Source organism: Mus caroli, unplaced genomic scaffold (assembly GCF_978045245.1).
Source record: "Mus caroli unplaced genomic scaffold, Mus_caroli_1 scaffold_8, whole genome shotgun sequence".
In the NCBI taxonomy this organism is placed as follows: Eukaryota; Metazoa; Chordata; class Mammalia; order Rodentia; family Muridae; genus Mus; species Mus caroli.
The window spans coordinates 48,238,425-48,265,885 of NW_028227263.1; the positions used below are offsets into that span (position 1 = coordinate 48,238,425).

At 49.7% G+C, this 27,461-nt stretch overlaps 2 protein-coding genes across 2 annotated transcripts in view; both read left to right on the top strand.

Moving 5' to 3' along the window:
* Positions 1–2,637: 2,637 nt before the first annotated feature.
* B3gnt6 (UDP-GlcNAc:betaGal beta-1,3-N-acetylglucosaminyltransferase 6) lies at positions 2,638–3,980 on the top strand. Its single transcript, XM_021169184.2, has one exon. The coding sequence runs from the start codon at positions 2,638–2,640 to the stop codon at positions 3,814–3,816; it is 1,179 nt and encodes a 392-aa protein (XP_021024843.1). The 3' UTR covers positions 3,817–3,980.
* A 14,529-nt stretch (positions 3,981–18,509) lies between these two features.
* The window catches only part of Capn5 (calpain 5), a 59,993-nt gene continuing 51,041 nt past the window's right edge, over positions 18,510–27,461 (top strand). The window contains exon 1 of the mRNA XM_021167937.2: positions 18,510–18,700. The gene's annotated coding sequence lies outside the window, so the exon portion shown is untranslated. The remainder of the gene's footprint in view (positions 18,701–27,461) is intronic.

A 27,461-nucleotide genomic window follows, 5' to 3' on the forward strand; every position in this document is an offset into this window, starting at 1 on the left:
GTCTTTATAAAAAGTCTTTATAGTCTGCCATTGTAGTTCTGTTGATAGAGTGCTAGCCCATCATATATGAAGCAGTGGGTTCTATTACCAGTACCACATACTCTGGGCATGGTGCTATATACCTGTAATTCCAGCACCTGGAAGGTAGAGGCAGGGGGATCAGAAGTTCAAGGTTATCCTTGGATATGAGAGTTTGAAGGCCAGGCTGGAGTACTTAAGACCTGGTCAGAAGAAAAGGGGGAGGAGGAGGGAAGGAAGGAAGGAAGGAAGGAAGGAAGGAAGGAAGGAAGGAAGGAAGGAAAAAGGAAGGGAAGGAGGGAGGAGCAAGAGTAGAAGCATTGGAGAGGGGTGGAAGGGAGAAAGAAAGGAAATTGAAATAAAAACACTGACCCAAATTTGCTAGACACAGGCGTATGCACTGAGTAGCTGACAGTGACATTGGCACCATGTGTCCCTGTCCTCCTCTAATGCACCAGCACCGAGGCAGGACTGAGCAACAGTGGAAATCTGCAGCTGGCTTTCCTAACTGTGCTCAGCCGTGCCACTGTGTACGCACAGTTCTCTACTTGTCGGGTGACTAACTGCTACCACTCTGCCCTGAGCACCTGCTTGGTGCTCATTCCGAGCTGGACACTGTATGGACTGTAATACACAAGTGCTAGGACACAGTCCCTTCCAGTAACACCCAGCATCGCAAGCTACTTTCTGAAAACAGAGAACGAGCACATGTTCTAGAACATTCTTTAGCACTTGACAGTCCTACTAGCTAACATATACTAATTTAGCATTACTGACTTGCCAAGTACTATCTTATTATTTTCATTTTGGTTTTTAAAACTTATTTACTGCTGTCACTATTGTTTATGCCATAGCACGGATGTCAAGGCCTGAGGGAAGTCTCTGGGAGTCCATGTGGATCACAGGGAGATAACTCAGGTCACTGGGCTTAGTGGCAAGCACCTTACTCCACTAAGTGCCTTCACTGGCCCTCTTTGAGTTTCACTATACAGCCTAGGCTGGCTCTGAACTCATATCCTGCTCAGCCTCCTTGAGTCAGGGATTATAGACATGAGCTTCCACCCCTGGCTTCTGTACTGAATTCTCTGAATATATTACTATTTACTTATCACTAAAAGTCCTAAGAGGGCTAGGTAAGTAACTCAGTGGCACTGCACTTGCTCAGTGTGTGCAAGAGCTGTGGTTTGATTCCCCGTGGCATATACCCTTAATTTCAACACTTGCTTGGCAGGCTGAGACCCAAAGATCCAGAGTCTGAAACTACTCTAGACTACAGAGTGAGACCATGTCTCAAAAGTTAAAAAACAAACAAGCAAACAAAAACCTTAGGTATGAAAACAAGCCTATGTCTGCTTGCTTAACCCATGCAGCTGCAAAGTAGCAGAAGATTTGAACCTGGGTAAACAGCTTTCACCACACTGTTCCCTCAGGCTACAATGGTGAAGAATAGATTCCATCCCTGCCCCAGATGTGCTGGTGGGCTAGATGGGGAGGCAGAGGGGAATGATTGACAGTTTGCCTGCCCTCCTTTGACTGCCACTGAAGCTTTCTCAGGGTTTCACCTCTTCCAAGTGTACCACAAGAAGAGGAATTAAGGCAGGTGAGATCAGTGCAGGTTAGCAAACGGCACAGGACAAAATTCCAGGGCAGGAAGAGGCATTTCAGATGGCCAGGTGAGAGAGCAAAGTTCAAAGTTTACTCTTACCGCCTCAAACAGGGAGTGGCAGCTGGCCCTTCCTGTAAGAAAGTGTCTCAGTCAATGTTACTGTTGCTGTGATGAAACATCAGGACCAAAAGCAACCTGGGGAAGAAAGGGTTTGGCTTACACAGTATTGTCCTCCCAGCCTGTGCTGGATCCAACTGGACAGAGATGGAGAGGAAGGGATATACCAGTGAGAACTGTACAATGCAGAATCAACAGATTGTGGGGAGGAGATACTCTGGTTGAGCAAAATGGGGAATAGTGGTACCAGGGACAGAGAAAGGCTGGGTGGAAGCTCGCAGCAAGACAGAGACTGACTCTGAACACGTGTCTGTCATCCTGGGGGACATCTAGGGGGTATGCATTAGCCATGATACACACAGCTGTGACGGTGAGCACACTCTCAGCTTGGGAGACTTAACACGTTCACTATCCTCAGGAATTTGGACCCCACCTCACCCCCATTCCTTATTCTGTTTTAGTTCAGTTATTCTCCTGCCGCAGCCTCTCTGAAGGCTGGGATTATAGATCTGAGCCACCGTATCCAGTTTATATAGTGTGGGGAACACAAACCAGGACCTCTTTTATGCTAGATAATATTATACCAACGGAACCAGGCCCTGTTGGTTTGTTTTGTCTTGTTGGGATTTTTGGTTGGTTAGTCGGTTGGGTTATGGTTGGTTGGTTGGTTGGTTTTTAAAGCAAGGTCTCAGTTTAGCCTTGAACTCACTAAGTATCAAAGCATGATCTGAAACCTGAATCCTCCTGCCTCTTCATTCTTTCTCATGTGCTGAGAGACTACAGGCCTAATTCAGATGCTGGGAGAGACCTGATAGGAATAAGGAAGGATTCCTCTGATATAAAAGATTCCTGACTCATCTGTGACTCCCTCCCGCCCCCGCCCCCCCATCCCCCAGATGGCTTTGCCCAGCAGCCGCAGGTTCAAGAGTCCCAAGACACTGGCTTTCTTTCTAGTGGGTGTGACTTTCGTGGTGCTGAACCAGTGGTTCCTCCAGGAGCACAGGCAGGAGAAAGCCAACGGTCCTGTGGCTACTCGCCGGTCTTTGGCAGCTGTGGTGCAGCGTTCGCCGCTCTTCCAGGTGCCCCCCTGCGTGGCCAACGACTCCGTGAACCTCCTGACTGGCTTCCAGCTGCTGCCTGCTAGGATCCAAGACTTCCTGCGCTACCGCCACTGCCGCCGCTTTCCGCAACTGTGGGACGCGCCGCACAAGTGCGCGGGCCCCCACGGCGTCTTCTTGCTGCTGGCCGTGAAGTCGTCGCCTGCGCACTACGAGCGGCGCGAGCTGATTCGGCGCACGTGGGGCCAGGAGCGCAGCTATAGTGGCCGGCAGGTGCGTCGCCTCTTCCTGGTGGGGACCTCCCCTCCCGAGGAGGCGGCTCGCGAGCCTCAGCTGGCCGATCTGCTGAGCCTGGAGGCGCGCGAGTACGGCGATGTGCTGCAGTGGGACTTCAGTGACACCTTCCTCAACCTCACACTCAAGCACCTGCACCTGCTGGACTGGACAGCGGAGCACTGCCCGGGCGTGAGCTTCCTGCTCAGCTGCGACGACGACGTCTTCGTGCACACGGCCAACGTACTGAGCTTCCTAGAGGTGCAGTCGCCCGAGCAGCATCTCTTCACCGGGCAGCTCATGGTTGGTTCTGTGCCCATTCGCGAAAGCGGGAGCAAGTACTTCGTGCCCCCACAGATCTTCCCGGGTGTAGCCTACCCTGTGTACTGCAGCGGCGGCGGCTTCCTTCTGTCCCGCCACACGGTCCGCAACCTGCGCAGCGCCGCACACCACGTCCCGCTCTTCCCCATCGACGATGCCTACATGGGCATGTGTCTACAGCAGGCCGGCCTGGCGCCCAGCAGCCACGAGGGCATCCGGCCCTTCGGCGTGCAGCTGCCCAGTGTGCAGCGCTTATCCTTGGATCCCTGCATATACCGCGAGCTGCTGCTGGTGCACCGCTTCGCGCCTTATGAGATGCTGCTCATGTGGAAGGCGCTGCACAACCCAGCGCTGCACTGTAGCCACAAACAGGTTGCAGGATCTCCCAAGGCCGAAGGAGAACTGAACTCCGATGCACACTGATGTCCCCTTGAGGACGGATCTGGAAACACATGTTCCTGACCTCAACTTCAGGGATTCTGGTTCTATTAATCAAGAGTGGCTTCAAACATGCAGGTGGCGTTTTTCTTGTTTTAAGTCGACTCCAAGACCTCTGGGCTGGGACAATCTATCTGTCCATCCTCACACAGCAGCCTTTCAGGGCATCTGTCTTCTATCTTCCATTCTTCGTGGGCAGCAAGAGAGGCATGGAGGCCAAGATCAATGTCAGCTTTCAAGTGCAGCGCTGTTCAGAGGTCAGTTTACACTCAGAACTAAAGGGGTGTCTGGCAGCCTCGTTTCTACCATGCTCCAGGGCTCTTGTGGGGTCAGCAAAAAGCAAAGGACCTTAAGGGCAGCAGAGGGAAGACCTTCACAGCCATTTTTCTGTAGCCCTGTGAAGTCCCAGTAGCTACAGCCTTGCCTCCCCAATGCTTTAGGAAGTGCACGTCTGAGTGGACAGTGGCCATCCGTGAGAACATTATATTAGTTTCCTGTTGCTGCTATAACAAATCCTCATTAACTCTCGAAGCCTAGGAACAAGCCCGCGTATCCTGTAGTTCTCTGACAACACAGGTCTCACCACTAGGCTAATGTCAAGATGCTGGTAAAACTGCTTTCTTTCCTAGTATTCTATGGGGGAGAACCCCTCCCTCATTCCCTAGCTTCTAGAAGGGGAGGTTTTTCAAAACCAGAAATCGCTCCATTTCCCTACAGCCAAATTTCTCTCTGACTCTTCTTTCTCCTCCATCCTCAACTCTCCTTCCCTGGAGCTAAAACCCGGGTCCACCTGACAGTCCAGACTTAGCTTCCCGTCTGTTTGTTGAGACAGACTCAGGTAGCCCAGGCTGCCCTGAAACTTTATGTGTAGTCAAGCATCATCCTGAATTCCAGAACCTCCTGCCTTCACCTCCCCAAGGGTAGACTGTAGATTTGTCTCCATGCCCAGCTAATCTCTTCATGTTGTAAAGCCAGATCACTAGGTCTATTATTGATCATCATGTCGTTCACATGTAACCTAATTTAGTCACAGGTTTCAGAGATCAGGGTGTGGACATCTTTGGAGGACCATTGGTTCTGTCTTCCATGATGCCACACATAAATGTGTGAGATAAACAATAATAAATGAAGGAAATGAACACGTGACAAACGTGCTTTCTTCTCAACAGTCCTGATGCCAGCTCTTATTTCGGACAATTGAGCATCATTAATTCCGAATTCCCTGCTTTGATGCCTTGTTCTCAGTTCCCTGGCAGAAGGTTGTCTCCATTTTGGGGGTAAAGGTATTAAGAGTCTGGCATTCTGTGTTTAGGAAGGTGAGAAGGCAACAGATTTAGGTGTGCTATGTGACTCTGGGGTCTGCTCACTCATCTCTGAGGCTGGATTACTCTAGCGTCCAAGAACAGGAAAGGCCACTGGGTCCAGGGAACCCCAGCACCACCTGAAGTCACCTGGAAGATCAAGCATATCTTCCAGGTGCCACCTCCCTGCCCATGTACCACCAGAGGGCACACCTGACCCACGGTCCATCTCTCCTTGCTGGTGCTAGGCTGGCCAACTGGGCTGAGGTTTCTGGGTGGTCAATTCCAAGTGGAGTCCAGAAAGGCATGGAGCACCAGGCTCCATTAGACTAGTGGCTGGGAGCTGGATCATACCTCGGGTCACCCGCCCTCACTCTGCACCCAGTACCCTCAGGGAAAGACCACACTTGAGTGCCCCGACTCCTTTGAAAAGCCTAGTATAATCTGACTTCCCAAGAACCTCAGGAGTTGGAAAAAGAAAGACGTTCCTGACTCACGATGATAGATTCAAAAATCCTACGTAAGTATGATATCCCCTAGAAGGGTGTGATGATACATGCCAAAACCCTAGCCCTCCGGAGGCTGAGGCGCAGGGCCCCGAGTTCTAAGCCTGGGCTAAAACTACTACAAGACCCTGTTCAAAAGGAGAGGGAAAAGGCAAACCTAGGCTTCCCTGGAATTCATGTTGAGTTGAGAAAGGCTTTGAAATACTGATTTGTTTTTCTGCCACTGGCTCCCAATTCCTGGGATTATAAATGAGCTCCACCATAACCCCCAAAATTATTTTTTAAAGTCTCAGAAGTTGGGGATGGAAAGATGGCTCAGCAGTTAAAGACACTTGAGTTCGTTCATCCAGACAGCAGATATACACAAATAAATGTGTGACGATTGGGGGGTGTTTTTGTTTCGTTGTGTCTTAGAAGGGTCAGGAATGGTGGTTCCATGCTTAAGAGGTCATACAGCTAGAAGACCAGGGTTCAGTTCCCAGAACCTACATGGTGGCTCAAAAACATCTAGAATTCCTGTTCTTGGATCTAATGCTGTCCTCTGGCTTGGGGGAATCACTAGGGTCATGTGATGTTCATTAACTCACTCGGGTACATACACAATTTTAATTTTGTTAAGCCTCGGAAATTTACAGCGAAATCAAATTAACACCCTCTTTTTAAAATATGTATTTATCTAAGACATGATCTCTCAAGGCCCAGGCTTGCCCACAATTGGGTTCCTAGCTGAGAATGGCCCCGAATTCCTCATCTCCTGCCCTGGAATTCCAAGTGTTGCTTTTCTAGGTCTTTCTATAAGGATGTCACCCTTGGAATAAAGCTCTTACATGATGTACTCTTACATGATGTAATCATACTTTTTTTAAAAAAAAAATCAATATATTGCTTAATTTCATATAAAATTTAAACAAAAGAAAAACACATTAAAATAAGTATAGCTTGGGCATATCAAATTTTTTCTCTACATATTCCAAAACATTCCTTTAGGGGGCAGAATACCTTCTTGAGAACTGTTAGGCTGCACAGAGACCCCACACACAGATAGATAATTGATTAAATTAGTAAGAAAATACATCCTTTCCCAGATGCAAAATAATTATATAAAATAAATGTAGTTTCAATATCAAGACATCAAGAAAAGTTTGCTATTGCTTTGTGGATGTCACTTTGTTTTGGTTTCATTTGTTTATTTCAGTGTTTTGAGACAGGGTCTTGCCCTGTTGCCCAGACTGGTCCCAAACTCATGCTTTGTAAGCCCAGCGCTCAAGCTGAGGCAGGAGGATTGCCTAAAGTCTAGGCCAGTCTGGGGTACAGAGCAAGTCTCCAAAAACAAAACAAAACATTGTAAAACGTCAGTATAATAAAATCCAATGTACTTGGGACTGAGTATAAGAAGACACAGACAAGAGCAGTAATATGTTTTAAGATGTCTTTAAATATGTAAATTAACGTCTAGAGACAGCATGTCATCAGGTTACAGCTAAACCTCTGATTCACTGGATTCTTGGCGCCAGAAACAGGAACTATCAGACTGCTGTGGTATCCGTGCAGCTAGGGTGAGGACCGATGTCCAGGTAGAGAAGAGACTTCTTCAAGATCACAAGGGTCTACAGAGCATCGGGGACTAAGTACCCCGTCTCCTGCCTGTTCCTGAGCTCTGAGCAGCCCCCACACCTGCTGGTTATTCACCCCCTGAGCAGAGAGCTGCAGAGGCCAGAGGCCAGCCTGAAGCTCGCAGGAGGAGACAGACAGCACTTTGGTTGGTTGTTATCTTTATAGTGTCTGCTACTGGACCGGCCCTCCCTTCGCCCTATAGTGCTTGAGGAACTGCCAATCTTCAGCATTAAATCAACATCCTAACAATGTCTTCCAGAGAAAGGCCCCTCCTCCACCCTGGGACAGTCATTTCAGACTAATCCTGGCTACTGTAGGCTGCCCATCCCCAGCTTGCATCCCACCCACCTGTGAATGACCAACAGCTTCCCTCAATGCAAAAGAGATCTTTCCAGATTGACCTCAGTGCTCCCATGGATGCAGATGTGCTCCCAAGGATGCTGATGACATTAGTTTTCAAAATATCCTTGCTCTTTATTCTTGCCCTCAAGACTTATAAGCAGAGTAAAGACCAAGTGGAGATTTTCCCATGGCCCTTGGCTGCTGGGGCAGGGGGCTAAGCTGAAGCAAAAGGAAGGATGGGGACAGGGGGGAGATGGTGACCAGGAAGCCCCACCTATAGAAGGAAGAAGAGGAGGGGTCTAAGACCCCTCAGGATTGGGAGGGACTTGGGGCCTTGTCAGGATTGGTGGGAGGAAGTGTCCTTGGGTTTCAAGTAAGGTAAAATTAATTCCTAAAAGGTGGGCATAATGTGAGGGGAGACTCTGGAAGCTCATGAGGGACATAGAAGTCCCTGACACACACATCTGCCCCCAGAGATGGGAACAGCTGCCAGGGTGCTGGGACTCCAACGAGCAGGACCCCTGATACCAGCTCACCTTTATGTCCCAGGGACCCATGTTGTGAACTAGTTAATACTTTATCCAGTGTCTTTGGCTTTCCATTCAGGGGATTTAAAGGCTTCCTCTTTGAGTAAGCCTTACTATCCCCAACCCTCAAGTGACACCAGATCCACCTCTCCCTGACAGCCATTAAGGCCCACATGGATACTCTCAGCACCCCATAAGCCACTTAATTCTAGTACTGAGCTACTCACACAGAGCAGTGTCAGAGTCCAGACTAGAGAGACACTGTGGATGCTTTCGTCTGCCAAAGACAGGGACATGGATAGGGATCCCCACTCCAGTGTGGCCTATCAGCGCTTTGAGAAGCAGTGTGTGAGTTCTTCAGGAGTTAAACATCACTGCCAGGGTGTGGTGTACACACCTGGTACACAATTGCCATATTAGTACTTGAGAGGCTGAGGCAGGAGACAGAGTTCAAGGTCAGACAGTGCTACACAGGGAGACTCTTAAAATAACAAATAAGGGTGCTGGGGAGATGGTTCGGCGGTTAAGAACACCGACTGTTCTTCCAGAAGTCCTGAGTTCAATTCTCAGCAACCATGTGGTGGCTTAGGCCATCTATAAAGAGATCTGATGCCCCGTCTGGCATGCAGGTGTACATCCATACAGAGCATTTATGTATCAAAAAAACCCCAAATAAACCAAATAAAATCCAAGCAGGTGTGGCAGCGCATAGCTGTAATCCCAACTGTTCGGTGGGGAAGCAGGAGAGCCAGAGTTCAGTGCCTCTCTCAGCTACATGGAAAATTTAAAGTTACAGTAGACTATATACATGAAACCCTGACTCAGCATATAAAGGGACTTGCTACCAAACCTGATGACATGAGTTCAGTCCCCGGGTCCTATATGGCAGAAGGAGAAAACCAATTCTTGTAAGTTGGCCTTTGACCTCCAGACTTGTCCCCCACCAGATAGAATTTTAAAAAGTATTTTCTTTATGTTTAAGTTTTATATGTACAAGTGTTTCATCTGTGTATATGTTTGTGCACCACAGACCTATACAACTGGTCTTGGGTTGAATGTGTTGGTGGTTGGGGAGACAGCTCAGCAGTTAAGAGTACTGGCTGCTCTTTGCAGAGGACCTGGGTTGAATTCCCAGCACCTAGCTCAGAACTATCTATAACTCCAGTTTCAGGGGATCTAACACTGTCTTCTGGCCTCCAAAGGCACAAGGCATGCATGTGTTTCACAGACATACATGTAGGCAAAACACCCATACACATAAAATAATAATAAAAACAGATAAGTAAAAATCAAAGTCAAATGTGTGACACTGTGGCTGCGGTCTGTTGTCATGTGAGAACATGGCCTTGCCATGCTGAGGCTGTGGTCTGTTGTCACGTGAGAACATGTGCTGCTGTCAACACCAAAACCACAGACCAACGAAACCACACAGCTTTCCCTGGAATCACAATTCAAACCTCTAGGCAGTCCTGTGAGAGCAGAAAACTCGAATCCTCCCAGAAACTTTTATGCAGATGTGCATGTAACAGGGCCCCAGACTTAGCAGGCCCTGAGACCTTAGCACAACTGACTCCATGATGGAAGAACCATTCAGGCTGTAAACCTCACCACATCGTCAGCATCACCCGCCAAAACTGAATTCATCAATCCCATAGTTCTGGGAAAGTCTCTAAATGTCTTAACCTTGCTTTTGGCTTCTGGAGTTCTGTTTCTGGCTAACTGTTCTTGTTAACTGAAGTGTGTCAACCCAGGGTAGGGCTTTTGTGCTTAAAGCTCCCCCTGAGAAAGGCTTGGTACTCTGTTGGGATCCCATACATCAGTGTATGCACTGTCTGGCTAATATAGACGCGCTGTTGGCTTAAACCCATGTCCAAACAGTCTTCACTGGTGAATACCCTGCAACAGTGCACAGTGTCATTATTCACAGTAGCCAAAAAAGGGTGAAAGGCCCGGGCACTCATCAGCAAATGAACGCTATGCAAAATCTGCATATCTGCACAATGGGCTATTATCCAACCCTAAACAGGGATAAAGTCCCGATTCATGCTCTAACATGACAACAGAAGGCTAAGTGAAAGAGTGCAGAAACAAAAGCCACATGTTGTATGATTCCATTATGAAACACCCACGGCAGGCAAGTCCAAGATGACAGAGTCATTAGCTGTCGCCCGGGGCATGACTGAGGGTGAGCACTTTCTTTTGGAGTAAAGAACATGTTCTGAGTTTGCTTTCAGTGATGGCTGTACAGTGTAAAGATACTAGACCACTGGATTTTATACTTGAAAGAACTATCATTTAGGGTTGGGCCTTGCTCACACTAAGCTAAAGTTCTCTAACACCGATCTACACTCCCTCCCCAGTCTCTAAACGGTGAATCTTACGATAGGTAAATTGTATCTCAGTAATACATTTTTTTAAAGATTTAGTTAAAGAAATATCACCCCCCCCTTCGCTGCTCCGCCACTCAGTTCTCCACGTCTTCCCACACCTCTCCACCTGCCTTGTAGGGAACAAAGCAACCTCTTTGTTCCTTAGCTATCTGTCAGACTTCCTCTGCACAGGCAGCCTCTCTGTTCTTAAACTGCTTCCTGGAGTTTGTGAAGGGCAGTGCTTCCAATGTCTGTCTATCTATCTATCATCTATCTATCTATCTATCTATCTATCTATCTATCTATCTATCTATCTATCTTTCTACCGCCAGAGTTTCACTGTATAGCTCAGGCTGGCCATACACTTGAGGCGACTCTCCTACCTCAACTGGGACGATAGGGAAGGAAGGGGCCAGCATACTTACTGTGGTGGTTTGAATGAGGACAGACCTCATAGACTCACATGTTTGAGAAATTGGTCCTCATTGGTGGAGCTGTTTGGAAGGATTAAAAGATGGAGGAAGAGGTTTGGTGCAGGAATGCGCCACTGGGCATGAGCGCTGAGCTTACAAGTCTACACATTCTCAGTTCTCTCTCTCTCTCTCTCTCTCTCTCTCATCTGTCTCTGTCTGTCTGTCTCCTGCTTGTGGATAAGGATGTAAGTTCTCCACTACTGCTCCAGACCATGCTACCCACCGTGGTGGTCATGGACTCTAACTATCTGGGCCTGCAAACCTCCAATAAACTCTGTAAGTTGGTTTTGGTCTAGGCCATGGTGCCCCTTCACTGCAGTACAAAAGTAGCTAGGATACCACCTTAGACATTTTTTAGTTTTTCTTTCCTTTTTCCCAGGGCTAGAAGCCAAACCTGTGCACGCCAAGCACGTGCTGCCCCACTGAGCCCCATCTCCAGCCTCAGCTGGCTTCTAATGTCCAGTAATAAAGAATTAAGGACATTCTGTCCCCCGTGCTGGCTTGGCATGCCATCTGACTCTGTGAAGTACAAGTTCACTTTTCATTCTTTGTGCAGGGCACTAGCAGCTGCTCCAAACGAGAAGCTGCTTGCTTATTTCTGAGTCAGTGTCACTGTGTAATCCAGCATGGCTGAGTGTGAACTCTGTGTGCGTGTGCATGCACATGTGCATGCGTGTGTATTCGTGTGCATGTGCACGTAGAAGGGAGAGATCCAAGTTACTGTATTCCTCAGTTGTTCGCCACTCTGTTTCCTGAGGCAGGGTTGCTCTCTGAGCCTGGTGCTCCCCTCTTCTGTTCTGTTGGCCATTGGACTCCAGGGACTTGCTAGTTAGTCTCCGCTTCCCCAGGGGTGGGACTTTAGGCACAGGCCATTGTTCATGGTTTGTTTTCTTTCTTGATGGGAATCAGATAGGAGGTTCTCATTATCACACAACAAACACTTTGGTGACAGAGCTGTCTCTCCATCCCCTGACTGGTCTTTCAATCTTCCTGCCTCAGTCTCCTGAGACACTGAAGTCACAGGCGTGCATCACCTTACCCAGCCTAACTGTAAGTCCTGGATTTCTAATTGGACTCCTTGCATTTTTTTTAAATTTATTTTTTTAAATCCGTTTGTTTTTGTTGTTGGTGTTTTGTTTCTAACATTTCGATCTTTTTTATATAATCTATTTTTATTTGATGTGATTGGTGCTTTTGCCTACATGTGTGTTTGTGGAAGGTTTGTGTCAGATTCTCAGAACTGAAGTTACAGACAGTTGTGAAACACCATGTGTGTGTTGGGAATTGAACCCAGGGCCTTTGGAAGAGCAGCCAGTGCTCTTAGCTGTTGAACCATCTCTCCAGACCCCAGCTTCTTGCATTCTGGATCCCGGGCCTGAAATCGCTTTGTGGAACCAGTTAACATGGCTCCCATGTCGTCTCACCTAAAGAAACCAGGCACTAAGAGCCGCTGTGTTGGACCACTCCACATGTTGAGGGGGCTCTCTGCAGGTTGTATTTTAGTATATGTAAATATATGTTGTATGATTGGGGCACGTCCATGTTGTGGTGTGTGTGGAAATCTCAGTCTAACCTTGGATGTCTGTCCTCATCTTCCACCTTATTTGAGACAGTGTCCCTCACTGTCCATCACTTATACAGCGGGTTGATGAACTTGCATCTGGGGATCCCCTTGTCTCCACTCCCCGTCTCGGTGCAAGAGTACGCCATTACATACGGTTGCACCCAGTTTCACACAGGTTCTGGGGACTCGAACTGAGGTCCTCATGCTTGCCTAGCAAGTGTTTAATCCACCAAGTCATCTCCTTCACCCTCTTCAATAATAGATTGGCAAGTTGGTTGCTGGGAGTTAAAAAAAAAAAGGATACTAGTTCAGGTACAATAACGCACCATTATTACTTTTCTTACTGCTACCAAATACCTGGCAAGAAGCAACTTTAGGCAGGAAGGGTTTGTGTTGGCTTATAGTTTAAGAAGAGATATAGTGCATTATGGAAGGTGGTGGTAGGAACATGAGTGGCTGGTCATCTTGTAGCCACAGTATCAGGAAGCAGAGAGTGGACAGGAAATGAGGTCAGGCTATCAAACCTCAAGGCCCACCCTGAGTGATCCACTTCCTGTAGTGAGGCTTTACCTCCCGAAGGCCCTACAGCCTTCCAAATAATGCCATCAGCTGAGGACTGAGTGATCAGGCACATGCACCAGTGAGGGGCGTTTCACATGTAAACCACAGCATTCTACTTCCGGTTCTCCAAAGCTCATGACCATCTCACAATGTAAAACGTAGTTATTCCAACTTCAAAAGTCCTCATAGTCTTTAACAGTCCCAACATCTTTTCTGAGAGTTGAGGTTGTCCCTTAACTGTGAGCCTCTGTACAACAACAACAACAACAATAATGGTACAAGTCACATATTTCCAACATACAGTGGCCTAGAGTAAAATTTCCATTCCAAATGGAAGGAATCAAGGATGGCAAAGAAAGATCAGATCAAAGCAAAACCAAAATCCATCAGGGCAGATACCAAAGCCTGAAATTCTATGTCTAGTATTTGGGGCTTGTGATGGAGTCATCTGGGCTCCAAAGAATTTGGGTAGGCTGCCTCTTTAGCTCCGCTACCTGCAACACATATAGCCTCTCTCCTGGGTTGGCTTCGTTCATCTCATGCCTGCAGCTTTCCTTGGTAGATGCCCCATGTCCAGGCACCTCCAGTATCCTACGGTCTCCATTGTAATTTAGACTTCACATTTCCAGCTTAATGCTGAGGATACTTAGGACCTCCTTGCAGAACTGCCATGCATTGCCTGAGCCCAGGGGTTGGGGAGGACCTTCTGAAATCTTAGGGCAAACCTCCATGATGCCCTTCATTCTTTGTCCCATGCCTGAACATCTAGTACCAGGCGAACAACATTGCCAAGTTCTGCTTTCAGCTCAGGATGTAGCTTTATCCCCCTGGACCAAAGCTGTAGTGGGTTCTGTATGTTTTGGTGGCTGAATATGAAAAAATACATTCTTAGACTGTTGCTTGTTTGTTTGTTTTTAGCAGAGAGCCCCTTTATCATGACTAATTGGTTGTCCCCTTGGCACACCTAGGAAGACAGAACATCCATTGAGGAAGCTATGCCATCAGATTTGCCTGTGGGTATCTCTGTAGGGCGTTTCTTGACTGCTAAATTGATAGAGGAGAGCCTACCCCACTGTGGGTGGTAGTACACTGGGCAGGTGGTCCTGTGTTGTGCAAGTCAGCTGAGTAGAAGCAAGGAACACATCGGCAAGCAACAGTCTATGATCTAGCAACATCGGCAAGCAACAGTCACCTATGGTCTCTGCTTCAGTTCCTACCACTAGGTTCCTGCTCTGACTTCCGTCCTTCCTACCACTAGGTTCCTGCTCTGACTTCCGTCCATGATGAATTACGCCCTGAAAGAGTAAGACGAAATAAACCCTTTCCCCTCTGTATTACTCAGGGTTCTCTAGAGTCACAGAACTTATGGATAGTCTCTATATAGTAAAGGCATTTATTGATGACTTACAGTCTGCAGCCCAATTCCCAACAATGGTTCAGTAGTAGCTGTGAATGGAAGTCCAAGGATCTAGCAGTTACTCAGTCTCACACAGCAAGCAGGCGAAGGAGCAAGAGCAAGACTCCCTTCTTCCAATGTCCTTATATTGTCTCCAGCAGAAGGTGTAGCCCAGATTAAAGGTGTGTTCCACTACACCATTAATCCCAGATGACCTTGAACTCAGAGACTTAATCTTCTGGAATCCATAGCCACTATGCCTCAAGATCTCCATACCAAGATCCAGATCAGACACTTCTATCTCCAAGCCTCCAGATAAGGGTCACTGGTGAGCCTTCCAATTCTGGATTGAAGTTCATTCCAAATATAGTCAAGTTGACAACCAGGAATAGCCACTACACCCTCCAAGCTGCCTTTGGCTTTGGTTTTTATCGGAGCAACAAGGAAGCAAGCTAAAAACCCCTTCTCCAACGTTCTAGGCTCAGGTTCTCTCTTTGGAAAGGAGTTTGCATTCCCATAGGATGGCTCTTCTGATGGGCAAGGTCTTGCCTTTTGAGAATCTTCTTTTTAAATCATCCCAAGGCACAGTACTAGATTCTCTCTTTGATGGGGATACTCCTGTCAATAACAACTGCTCTTGCACTGGTCTTGCCTGCAACTTTAAGCTCCCTCCTTCCCACCACCAAACTACACATTTTCATATCTCTCTGCTCCTCTGTTCCTCCTCTCACTGTAGGCCTGACAAGAGCAGTGAGCAGTAGCCACGACAGAGCCTGGCTACTATTAGATCCTGTCTTGGAAGTTGCCCTATTGAACAACTTAGTCCTTTGGTGTTCTCATCCTCTAAACTCCCATCACAATGTCCCTTTGAGCTCTGTCTACACCTTTCTAGAAGAAGGTTCTATAGTCCATAGCCCCAAGTTCTCCCACATTCCTCTTGCAAAGCAATTCCAAATGACTTGCTCAGGTTTATTATAACAAAAACCCTACTCATGATACCAATTTTCTGTATTAGTGATACAATTTTCTGTATCATTACTATGACAGTTGCTACTTAGAAAAGGGAGTTTTTGACTTATAGTTTGAGAAAGGACACACAAGGTTCCTAGCCACACTGAGTCCACAGTTAAGAAGCACAGAGTGGACAGGGGTGGGGTTGTAAAATCTCAAGGCCTTCCTTAAATGACTTACTTCCTCCTTTGAGGCTTCACCTCCTGAAAATTCTACAACCTGCCAAAACAGCACCATCTGATGGACACCACCTGTTTAAACACATGAGCCTATGTGGGCACAGTTCACATTCAGACACAGCAACACCTATAGTTCCAGCATTTATTAGGCTGAGATGGAGGAAACATTTGAACTTGGGAGTCCACGGCCAGCCAAAATGATTAAAGAAGAAGAGGAGGAGGAAAGGAAGAAAGGAAGGAGGAAGAGAAGGAAAAGGAGGAGGAGGAGGAGAAGAAGAGGAAGAAAAGGAAGGAAGGAAGGAAGGAAGGAAGGAAGGAAGGAAGGAAGGAAGGAAGGGAGGGAGGAAGGAAAAAAAACCCCTGATGATCATTATGAATTTCACCCGGGAAACACTGTAACACTATTACTCAGGAACAGTAATGATGGTGTTACTGACCTGTGCAGAGAAGATTCTGTTCCTGGGCATTGGTGAGGGACATAGAGCTCTGCAGAGCTAGGTAGAATGGGTTCTGATTCTGACAAGTAGAAGGGATGGGGCTATCCCTGGAAGGAATGAGTTCCCAGTTACAAGGGAATTTAAGTAGAGGTTGGACATCAGATCAAGGGGCCTACAGTGATGTCCTTTTCCTGAAAGCCAGGAGAGGAGAAGGAGGAGGAGGAGAGGCCCAACACAAAATAGATAGAACCAGCATAGTTCGGTAGGTCTGGATCCTGGTTCTGCTGTTTACTAATTTTGTGACCTGGGGCATCTCCCTGAGGTTCAGGTCTGCCATTGCCTAAGTGGGGCTAATAACTGTGAGAATTTAATGGGAAAACACCTAGCCATCAGGCTCGTTAATGGCACCATTAGATGACTAAGCTTATAAAAACCAATTGGCAGGGTCCTGAGGCCAACACATTGGCAAAGATGCATCATCCACCCCCCAGAAAGCCTTGTTAGGTAGGCAGCCCGGCTCTTCTGGCATGCCTTGATCTTCTGCTCCCCAAGGATCAGAGCCTCTGCTCCCTCAAGTCCAGATGCCCTCGACAGGTCGCTGTCTCTCTAGGTTTCTTCCCTCATCTCTCAGGAAGGTGGGCGCTGCCAGAGATGGGCTCTGAGACAGGCCTCCCAGTCTAAGCCCGATGATTCTAAGGCACCTGGGCCTAAACATCATGATGCAGAGTATGTGTCTCTGCTGCTGGAGACACTGTATCTTTATACAATGAACAGGCTGGGCTAGAGGACAGTAACAGCTAGAGGGCCCCAAGGGCCCCATAAGGACTTCCCAGGAATCAAGCCAATGAGACCCCATGACTGCAGTGTGGATGCCGCTGTGGGTTCTGCAGTACAGGTCTCATGTCCAAGGCCACACAGCTAAGAAGTCAAGGCAGAGCCCACGAATGAAACCAACACATAGTACCCCTCTCCTGGCTCCGTACTCCGAGCTATAGAAGAGAGTCAGAGCATTCTCTGGATACCATGGTTTTGTGGGCTGAAGAACACTCTTTCCCAGACATGAGCCCTGCTCTATCTCGGAAGATTTGAGAGGTGCCCTGACAGAGGCAATGCTGCCTGCTTCCTTGCTTGAGGACTTTGACTGAACCTTTTGGACATTTTTGACCCCACAATCACCATGTGCTTCTCCTAGAAAGCCCATTTTACAGACAAGGAAACTGAGACCAGGGAAGGATAAAGAACTTTCTCGGTAATTGGTGGAGTGAGCCCTTGATCCAGATCTGGTTTGTGGACCAAGGGCTTCTGGACAGAGACATGCTGAGGCTGTGTGGAGGCAATAGAAGAGCTTTTCTGTGGGGATGGAAAGAATGTAAAAAACCCTGGGCTGGCAGCCATAGGCCAGGACTAGGGTAAATGGAGAGCGGAACCTAGCACAGTCTTGGAACATTGTGTGTGGGTGGTGGTGGGTGGGGGGAACAGCAACATGGTTGGAAACTATTTGGTCAGTCAGGTAACCAGATGGAGCTACACTTATGTGGCCAGGGACAGGGGTGAGGTAGAGGGCCGGGTGACTGAGGTTGAGGTAATCATTAACAGAGACCAGGAAACTAGAGGGATGAGTGGGCCTGAGTTTCTGACCTGTGAGCGACCAGGATGACCAGGTCAGGCAAGCTTTGTCTCTGTGGCCTTAGAGTGACCCAGCCTACTGTTGGCCAGCCTAGGTCATCTATAAATCTCCCTGGGATTCCCCCAAACCGCCTGGTCTGAAGAGACTGCAGTTCCCACTTTACAGAGTAAGAAACCAAGGCTTGGTGTATTCCAGGGCCTTCTGAAGGCAGACAGAGAGAGTCAAAAATCTGGGCCCTGCTGCTTTAGTCTACACTCAGAGCAGATAAATGCCCAGGACAGGACAGGACCGGACAGGATAGGGCCAGCTTCCCTTAACTGACTGGGGCCCTCTGGACACCTCACCAGGGCCTACATTCCTCTTCTCCAGCTAAAATCTTGGGAATGGGTGTTTGGATACAAATGGAAAGGGAGTGGTTCTCCTCTCATTGGGTCTTCCCATTCTCAGCTGCCCTGCCTTGGCCCTGTCTGAGCCCGGCTAAGATGCATACCCCAAGTCGGCCAACATTCTCTGCCAGCACTTGGTGGGGCACGCAGGTCCTCCAAGGCCAATGGCGAGGTAGGCAGTCAACGTCCCGGGATGCACTCCTATCGCGGACAGCACTGGAGTGGGGTTTGAAGGAGTGTTGGGTCAGGGCCACCCTTCCAGTTCCGAGCCAGCGCTATTGGGCGGCCCCGGGGGAGACACAGCCTCTCTAGTTCGCATGCGCAACAACCTCCCTTCCCCGCCCCGCCCCACCCCGAGAGACCACGCCTCTGGCCTCCAATGGGAGGAGGCTGAGAGGAGGGGCGGGACAGACCGAAGCCCCGGGGTCCAAGTTCCAACCCCCGTCTGCGGGCTGCCGGAGCATCATCTCCCCGCAGAGTCCCAGGCTGTGGCGCGGGCTGGTCTAGCCTCCGCTCCAGTGCCCGCACTGTGCTCTACATCCCGGGAGTCCAGCTCCAGCTGCGGCGACGCGGCAGGTAGGAGGCGCTGCGCGGAGGGAGGCGTGTGCGAGCGCACATTAGTGTGCGTTTGGGTGTGTGTGCAGGTGCAGCGCGGGCCAGTGCGTGCCTTGGGAACACGAATCCGAGCAGGGGTTGTACATCCTGCGGATTCAGGGCTGGAAGTTGAGCGCTGGCCTGCAGGCCTAGGAGGCGGAGCCCCACCCCCACCCCACCCCCCAAAGATCTGCCCGGGCCCCTGAGCTCATCCCCACCTCCACCCGCAGCCCTGGGTGAGAGACCAACCTCACCTCCACCTGGGTGTTCTGAGGCCGCGTTCCCAGTGCAGATGTGCTGGGGTGTGCTTATCACTGGTGAGCTAGACTCTAATCTTCCTTAAAGGTCCCCTTTCCTGTCCCCACGCCTGTGCTCCTCAACCCATTAAACCTTCTAACCTTTCTAGATGTCCACATCCCATGGTTTGGGGTAGGCATGAAACCAAAGATCCCAGGTAGATGACCCTTCACCCCTTCTTGGCCACAACCCCCTAGTTGAATGGGGGGCTCTTCCTTACCTTCAGGGCTGGGTGTGTGGCGCTGGGAGCAAGGCGGGTCTAGCAGAAACTGGCTTTTTTCAGAGAGTATTCAGGATCGATCCTACCTCCAGCTGTCAGGATTGGGGGTGGGGAGTGTAGGAAAGGTCCCCGTAAGGGGGCCCAGGGGTGGAGTGGGGCTGAAGAGCATTAACAGGTGCTCATTTCCCCTGGCAGTCTTTCCTGTGGTGAGAGTCAGCCCCAGACTTCACACAGATGAGCCCCAGCAGCAGAAGGGAAGGCAGCCTCCCTCTAAGGTGACCCAGCCAGAACCGGCACCCAGGATCCCAAGACACAAGCCTTGATCTCCTCTGTGCCAGAGGGTGGAACACTCAGCCAATGCCCAGGGCAGCTAAGTGTTCAGGGAGATCTTCCTGGGAAGCTCTGCCGTGCAAGGGAGGGTTAAGGCCTCCCTGGATCCTTGCTGGTCCTTGCTGCAGGCTTAGTGTTTTGGGTGGAGGTGAAGAAGACCAGGGGGGTTGGGTGAGGTGGGCCCAGCTGCTGTTACTGCCCTAGGCTGGGTCAGAGCTGAAGCCTAGGTGGAGCCTAACCTAAGAGGCTTCTCTTCCCACTGAGAGGATGGAGGGCCAACAGATGAGCTCCTGACTGGCATGGTGAGAAGAAGGCAGAGTCAAGCACAAGGCAGGGGCCATCCTTGCCTGGGAGTTGATGAGAGTTCATCTGAACAAGGACTAGGAAAAGTCCAATAAGGTGAAGAAAGGACCATAGAGTCCAAACTACGAAACAGTCAAGCCAGGAAAGCACATGGACAAACAGGGTGTGACATTGAATGCCAGTCTGGACGGTGGGTGTGTCTGACAAGGACCATCTTTGGCTACCCTGGGGGAGAGGTTGCTATAGAGGTTACAGTAGGGAGAGCCCCACCCCATTTCTGGCTGTTCTCAGCACCCACTGCAGGCTTAGGTGTGGCAAGTCAGGAGAGAACCCTCTGGGGCTCCCAGAACAGGAGTGGAAGGTCTAGGGGAAGCTTCACAGGCCCATTACTGGGTAAGAGCAATGTCTGCCTCTGAAATAGTACCAAACAGGTGGCAGTTGGGCATTGGTGGCAGGAAGCCTGTGGCTTTCAGTGGGACATCTGTGGGCTTCTCGGAAGCCTCTGCTGTCTCTGTCTTATTCTTCTCAAATTTCCCTGAATGCTCTTAGGATGGCTCTGAGATCTGGTCCCCCCAAAAGGATGCCTTCCTTGTCCCCTCTGGAAAGGTGCTGGGAGGCCACTCTCCACCACCCTCTTGCCTGAACGGCCTGTCTTCTTCCTCCTGCAGACTGTCTCCTTGTCTTCCTGCTTGCCCATGGCCTTGAAGTAGAGAGCTTTGCCTGTGGCTCAGTTTCCCCTGGTGTGTGGAGTGAGGCTAAATAATACCTTGTCACAGAGACTTAGGGGTGATGATGGTGACATTAGATCTGGTCACTTAGGCACTTTACTATGAGGTGTTTGGTAGCCAGCTGACAGCTTTGTCCCTGATCCCTTCATTGATTAAAGAGAGGGTCATTTTCAGGCAAGAGGACTGGTCAGCATTGGTTTTTATTGTTTTGGTTTGGTTTTTCCTTTTTTTTTTTTTTTTTTGGTCTTTGTTTGTTTTGTTTTGTTTTTCCTATTGAAGTGGGAGGCCCATCTTGGCTTTAATGAATGAAAGGACCTGTCAATCACTTCTAAGTTCCTGCTTATTGTTCTCTGTCAGATTGGCCAAATCCTCCCCACCCCATGCCCTGGGAGAAGCAGGGTAGGGCAGCTGAGGGGTACCCTAGGTATGTTTTGCAAAGGGCTCATAGGTGTGAGCTCTGGCTGTCCCCAGGTACAGACAGCAGACTGTCACACCTTCTCCAAGTATCTCTGTGGGCTGGGCAGCAGCTGCTGGGCTCTGTAGCTGGTCTTGCTGATTGAGCCCTCCTTTCCCCTATCTCTCAGTGCCCGAGGGGCCCCTCCCAGCTACCCAAGTCCTCCTTTCAATTCTTGTTTTCTTATAGTCCCCTGAGGTCCCCAGCCTTGGCCTTCAGGACCCCCACCTTGGTAGCCTCTTTCTCTGGGTAGATCTGCCTTAGATCAGGTGGAGCTACCAGCCTCCTTTAGGCCTCAGGCTCTGTCTTTCCTTGATCACTAAAGGCAGAATGGGCCACGTGTTTTGGAGGTACCAGCCTGGATCTCCTGAAGCCCATTCTTGAGCTTGGATATAAGGTTGTAGGATGTGTTTTTGCTGCCCAGTGATGGCTGAGTTGCCTGCCACACCCCATTGTCATTGTTGGGACCATGGTCCTTGGGCCTCCAGGTTTCCCAGAGCTGGCTGTAAGAGTAGGGTGGCCTATGGATGCATCCTGTGATCTTATGTCTCAGTGGGGCTCCTGGTCAGGTACAGAAGGTGCCAGTGGCCAGAACAGACCAGGGCCTGTTCATGGGCATCAAGGTGCCTGTCACTACCAGGTGTGCGCAGATGTGGGACAAGGTCTGGGAGCCTGCTCATATGTCCACTCCCACCCAGCCAGTCATCCTGCACTATGGTACCCTCTCTCCCAACTGGATGGTTTCCTGCAGTCAGCCTGAGGTGGGACTCCATGACTTCTCCCTAGTAACTGTAACGGGGGGGTTCATGATACACTGGGGGCAGTTTAAGCAGTAGTAACAGTCGGGCCCCATCACTCACCCCAACCCCTGTTCCTCAGTGACGGTGTTTTCCTTATAATCGCTGAACCCAAGAGGCCAGAAAGTCAGAAGCTTAAGACAATGTGAATTCATTCTTCCCTTGTCCGGAATGTCAGAGTCTGAGATGAGCCCTGTGGGACTGAAATGCAGGCTAGACCATGTTCCCTGTCTCCTCCAGCTCTTGCGGGCTGCTGACATTCCTTGCAACTGAGTCACCTCAGTTCCTAGTCCATCCGCTCATTCCTTTCCCCTTTCTGCACCCAAGCCTCTTTGCCTCCCTATCATTCTGTTTTTATTTATATTATGTTTTATTTATTATTGTGTGTGCACGAGGCTTGTGTCTGGCTGGGCACATGCCATGGCTGGTAAGTGGCGGTCAGGGGACAGGGTTCTGCAGTTGTGTTATTCCTTCTATCTTTACATGGGCAGTGGGGATGGAACCCAGGTCCTTAGATTTGGGCAGCAAGTGCCGTTACTCAATGACCAGTCTTGGTGGCTCCCTGTTCCCCTCCCCTCTTTTTTGAGTCAAGGTCTCCTGTAGCTCAGAATAACCTCAGACCTTGAATTCCTCATGGTCATACCTCTGCCTCCAAAGTGTTAGGAATGCCAGCGTATGCTGCCACACATGGCTTCATTCATTCACTCATTCATTCATTCATTCATCCATCCATTCATTCAGGGCAGTGGTGAAGAAAGACCCCAGAACCTATGGGGTCTATGCTAAGCAGGCACTCTGCTATGGAGCCATGTACCCAGCTCTGCCCCACCCCCCAGATTTATTTATTTATTTTGTGAGCTATACTGATGGTTGCAAGCTATCATTTGTTTGCTGGGAATTTAAATTCAGGACCTCTGCTCACTCTGGCCGGCTCCGCTCGCTCTGGCCTAGAGATTAATTTATTATTATATCTAAGTAGCTGTCTTCAGACACACCAGAAAAGGGCATCAGATCTCATTACAGATGGTTGTGAGCCACCATGTTGTTGCTGGGATTTGAACTCAGGACCTTCGGAAGAGCAGTCGGTGCTCTTACCTGCTGAGCCATCTCTCCAGCCCCCCTGCTTCTCTCTTATAAGGACATTTACAGTTACTATTAGAACCCATCCCGGATTCTCTCCCTATCCATCTTCTAGCCTTTAGTGGTACATGGTGCCCGCAGGGGCTAAGGATTGCCATATGGATGCTTTTGTGTGTCATTATCAGCTCAGAGAAGGACTGATTGTGCTGTTGTTGCAGAATCTGCACTGCCCCCCCCACTCCCCCAATTCCCTGGTGCCTACAAGGACTGTTTTCCTAGTCAAGGTCCTGGATATCTCATGAGGTCACTCTCAGTGACAGAATGTGTCCTCTGTCTGCTTCCTTTCAGAAAGACCTAGGGCTGTGTTGTCTCTGACCCTGGTGCCTAGCCTGAGTCCATGGGAGCCAGAGCCTATCCATGTCAGAAGTGGGGACTCTCTCACCGTGTCCCTGAGGTCACCCCAGTGACTTGATCTCATCCTGCTAGGACAGTGCTGTGGTTTTAGGGTAGAGTGTGTCTAGTGTGAGATGTGCATTCAGTACAGCTAGTGCAGGGCTGGTCCTTGAACCTTCACCAACACCTTTTAAGAGGCAGGTAAGCCAGGCGTGGTGGCACATGACTTTAACTCTAGCACTTGGAGTGGGGGATGGGGCAGAGGCAGGCAGATTTTTGAGGTCTTTATAGCCAATTCCATCCTGGGCCAGCTAAGGCTACATAGTGAGACTGTTAAAACAAAGAAACAAGACAAAATAAACAAACAAACAAACAAAAAACCAAAGGCCTGAGAGAATGCTAAGGTCTGCTGGGTGGGAATCTGTGTGAGGGAAGGAGCTGGACCTTAGTTAGTAGAGCTGAACCACTTGGCCCTTCCTGGTCCTTACTCCTTGTTTTAGGAGTGTGGCGTTTTAGGCAAGCTCAGGCTTGGTGCCCTGAGCTTCAGTTTGTCTCTACCTGGGCATGGGGCGGGGACTCAGCATCCAAGGCTGCTAGGGGTAAGAACGGTGCTCAGCTTTCGACAGTACATGGGCCCTGGAAGGGTCACCCACAAGCCACTCGCCTGGGTACCTGGTCTGTCACACTAGGAGGCTCTGAGTCTCCAAGGAAGGAACCCAGCTGACCCCAGGGTGCCCTGGCTTGCAGGCCATGGCCTGCTTTTCATGTCATGTCAGGTGCTTCTCCCGAGTGCAGCCAACTGGCCTGGGCCGAGTCTTGCCAGTGCCCGGGGCCTCTCTTTCCCTTCAGCTTCCTTGTGAGTTACTCTCTACGTCCTGAGCCTGGCTTTCTGAGCTCGCTTGCTCCTTCTTTCATCTTCCCTTCCCTCCACACCCTGGCCTTCAGCCTGGCCTAACTGGTTTCTTCCTCCCAGCATGCTCCTTCCTCCTTCTTGCCCCTACACCTTTCTCAAGTCCACACACTGGGCTCCTCACACACACAAGAGCAGACTCCTAGGCCCTTCTGGGGTCTCTGTCTCTCCAGCTGACTTCTGGGGCACAGTTTTGTTTGACCCCTGCTGTCCCCTTGGCCAAGCACAGAGCAGGGGCAGGGACAGGACCCTGGGAATGAGGTGGTGCGCCAGGCAGAACTTGGTTGTGACATAGGACAGGTTCCTGCCTCTGTCCTCAATGTTCTTTCTCCTTCCCTCTGGGCAGTGGCAACAGCCTAGTCTGTTTCTAAAGCTGTACAGGAACTTGAGTTGAGAAAGGGCACCTCAGTTTCTCCATCTGAAAACTGGGTACCATTACTCATTAGGTTTCAAACCCTCACTTTTGGAAAGAGGTGGAGCTAGGGCCACAGCCTGCCCATGCAAATGGGGAGAGCCTGGGGGGCTGGCTGTCCTGGTGACAGGCCCACCAGATTAGAAATCATGTGCTAAGGCATCGATACCCTACCATCCATGGAAAGAACCTACAAGCCAGAGAGGGCAGGAGAACTGGGGTCACATGACCAAGTCAAGCTTTTTCATCAGATTGTCCATCTTCTGGAGGTAGGGGGAGAGGGGCGAGTGGGTGGCACCTGTATCCTGAGCTGCCAGCATCCTGTCCCCACCCCACCCTGGTAGGACACACTGTATTGCTGGAAACACACACTGCATCCCCCTGACCCCGCCTTTCTCCACAGCATATGGTGCTGGGCTGTGAGGTTTAGAAGGGTGACCCTCTGGCCTGTGTTGCCCAGGCTGAGGGCTTTCCTGCAAAGTGAGTCTTTGAGAACTCAAACAGTGGCAAGTTAGTCACCAAGGCAGAGCCTGTGCAAGAAGCCTCTCCTCAGGGTTTTGGCCACCTTTTCAGCTTCCTTCTGTCACTGCCCACAGCCCACAGAGCCCAGGGACTGAAGTACCCTTCCCCCTACCCAACTCCTCCCCAGCATCCTCCTGCTTACAGAGTCCCCCCAAGCTCTGGCCTCCTTATGACACTCAGCAGGAGCTAAGTCCCAAATGAGGAACAGCTGTGGGGTCAGGCTTTTGACTCAGGGCCACACAGAGCCAAGAAAACATTTCCCTCTCTCTGTGTATATGTGGAGGTGTCCAAGTCTCCTGGACCTCCATCCCTTAGGGGTAGCTCAGACTCTGTGTTCCATGTGTCTGTCCCTGGCCTCCCGCTCTGAGGGCCTAAGAGGGGTGGGCACCGCCTGGCTTACTGTCACTGGGTGGAGAGGGAATCGGACACCAACAGAAGCGATAAGGGAAGGGAAGAAGAACAGGATTTCCCACTGTGGGTGCCAGCCTGCCTGGTGTTGGTTAGGTGACTCATTTGGGCCTGGCTGCCTCAGCTCCACAGCCAGAAGTCTCTACAGCCAGCAGCCTGGATGCTTGGGTGACCTGAGCTTGCTTTCCTTTCACAGTTGCTTTCTTCAGTATGGAGAGAGCTGGAGGACTGGGGGTGGGGTGCAGGCTACAGCTTTGGCAGGACTGAGAGATAGATACACTAAGAATAATTAAAGTGGGGTTGCCCCACTCCCGCTCACAGTGCTGGGGATAGAACCCGGGACCTTATACGCGCTGGCCCCTCGCTCTAACACGTCTCACACCTCATGCTCCATCTCAAAAGAGTAGCCAGAGTTCTCTGTCTCCTGTAACCTGCCTCCTTCCTGGAAGCACCGACCACAGTGGGCCCCCAAGATTACTGATTACAGTATATCTGCTTTCCTGGGCCCCTAGCCGCTCTGAGTGCACTTGACTGGAAAGCAAAGATAGTGTCATGGTTTGGGTCTGGAAGGTTCCCCAAAAGCCCATGTGTTTAGGTGGCCGAACCCTTTGAAGGTGGGGGGATGTCCTTAGGTTACCGAGGGCGTGCTACTGAAGAGGACTGCGGAACCCAAATTGCTTTCACTTCGAAATCAGTATGGATTTCCAGGCTCTGCCTCACCTCGAGGTCCCCAGCAGGCTTTCCAGCCCACACTAGAGGGAGGCCTGAATTTAAGGGTTTCCCCCATTATGGGTTGGAGCCACTCCAGACTGAGTCACCGAAACCTTTCTCACTAGAAGATAGTTATCTCAGGTGTTTATCACGGTAACAGAAAATGGACTGACACAGTAGCCATTACAGGTGACGCTGGCATTTTAAAATGCATCAATATTTGTTTTTATTTTTTTGTGTGTGTGGGAGTGGAGGCATGACACAGCAGGTGTGTGGAGGTCAGAGGGCAGCTCTGTGAAGTCAGTTCTCACTGTCCCTCCCTCCCTTCCTCCCTCTCTCCTTCCCTCCTTCTCTCCTTCCCTTTATGTGGGTTCTGGAAGTTGAACTCAGGCCAAGGTTCTTTACCCTGAGCTATCTCACTGGCCCTTGTTTTGTTTTTTTTTTTTTTCAGACGAGGCCTCATTTAGCCAAGGCTGGTCCTGAATTTTCTGTATAGTGGAGTCTGGCCTTGAACTCTAAATCCTCCTGCCTCTAATTCCCTAGTGTTGAGACTGCAGGCATCCATTCTGCATACTTCCGGGAGTCACACTAAGGGAGCACCCTACCTAACTGAGCGACACCCCAGCCCCTAGTCCACCGTTCCCTATCCATTCGTCTGTTGATGGATACTCATGTTCTTCCCATCTCTGGGTGGATTCTGCTGTAATGAGTGTGGTACGCAGACGTCTCTTCACCAGGCTGATTTCATTTCCTCAGGATATGGACCCACAAGTGGGATTGCTAGCCCAGGCTAGTCCTATTTTAGAATGGTTTATGAGTGTGACAGGGCTTTAATATATAGCCAAGGCTGACCTAGAACTCATGTTCCTCCTGCCTTGACCTCCCTAAAGCTAGGATTACAGGTGCATACACAGTGCTGCTGTCTACGGTGGCTGCACAGGTCCCTTTTCTTCGCATCCTCACTCAGTCTTTGGAGGACTCTACCAGTAATGAAAGAGCCCATCTTTTTTGTTTTAATTTGTTTTTCCTGATGGTTTCTGATGTTGAACTGTTGTTCAAATACCCGATGGCCGTTCATGTTTCTTTTCTGAGAAACATCTGTTTAAGTCTTTTGCCTGTTTCCAGCTGTGTCTGCTATGCAGCTACTAAGTTGAATGAGCTCCTCATTATGTTAGAAA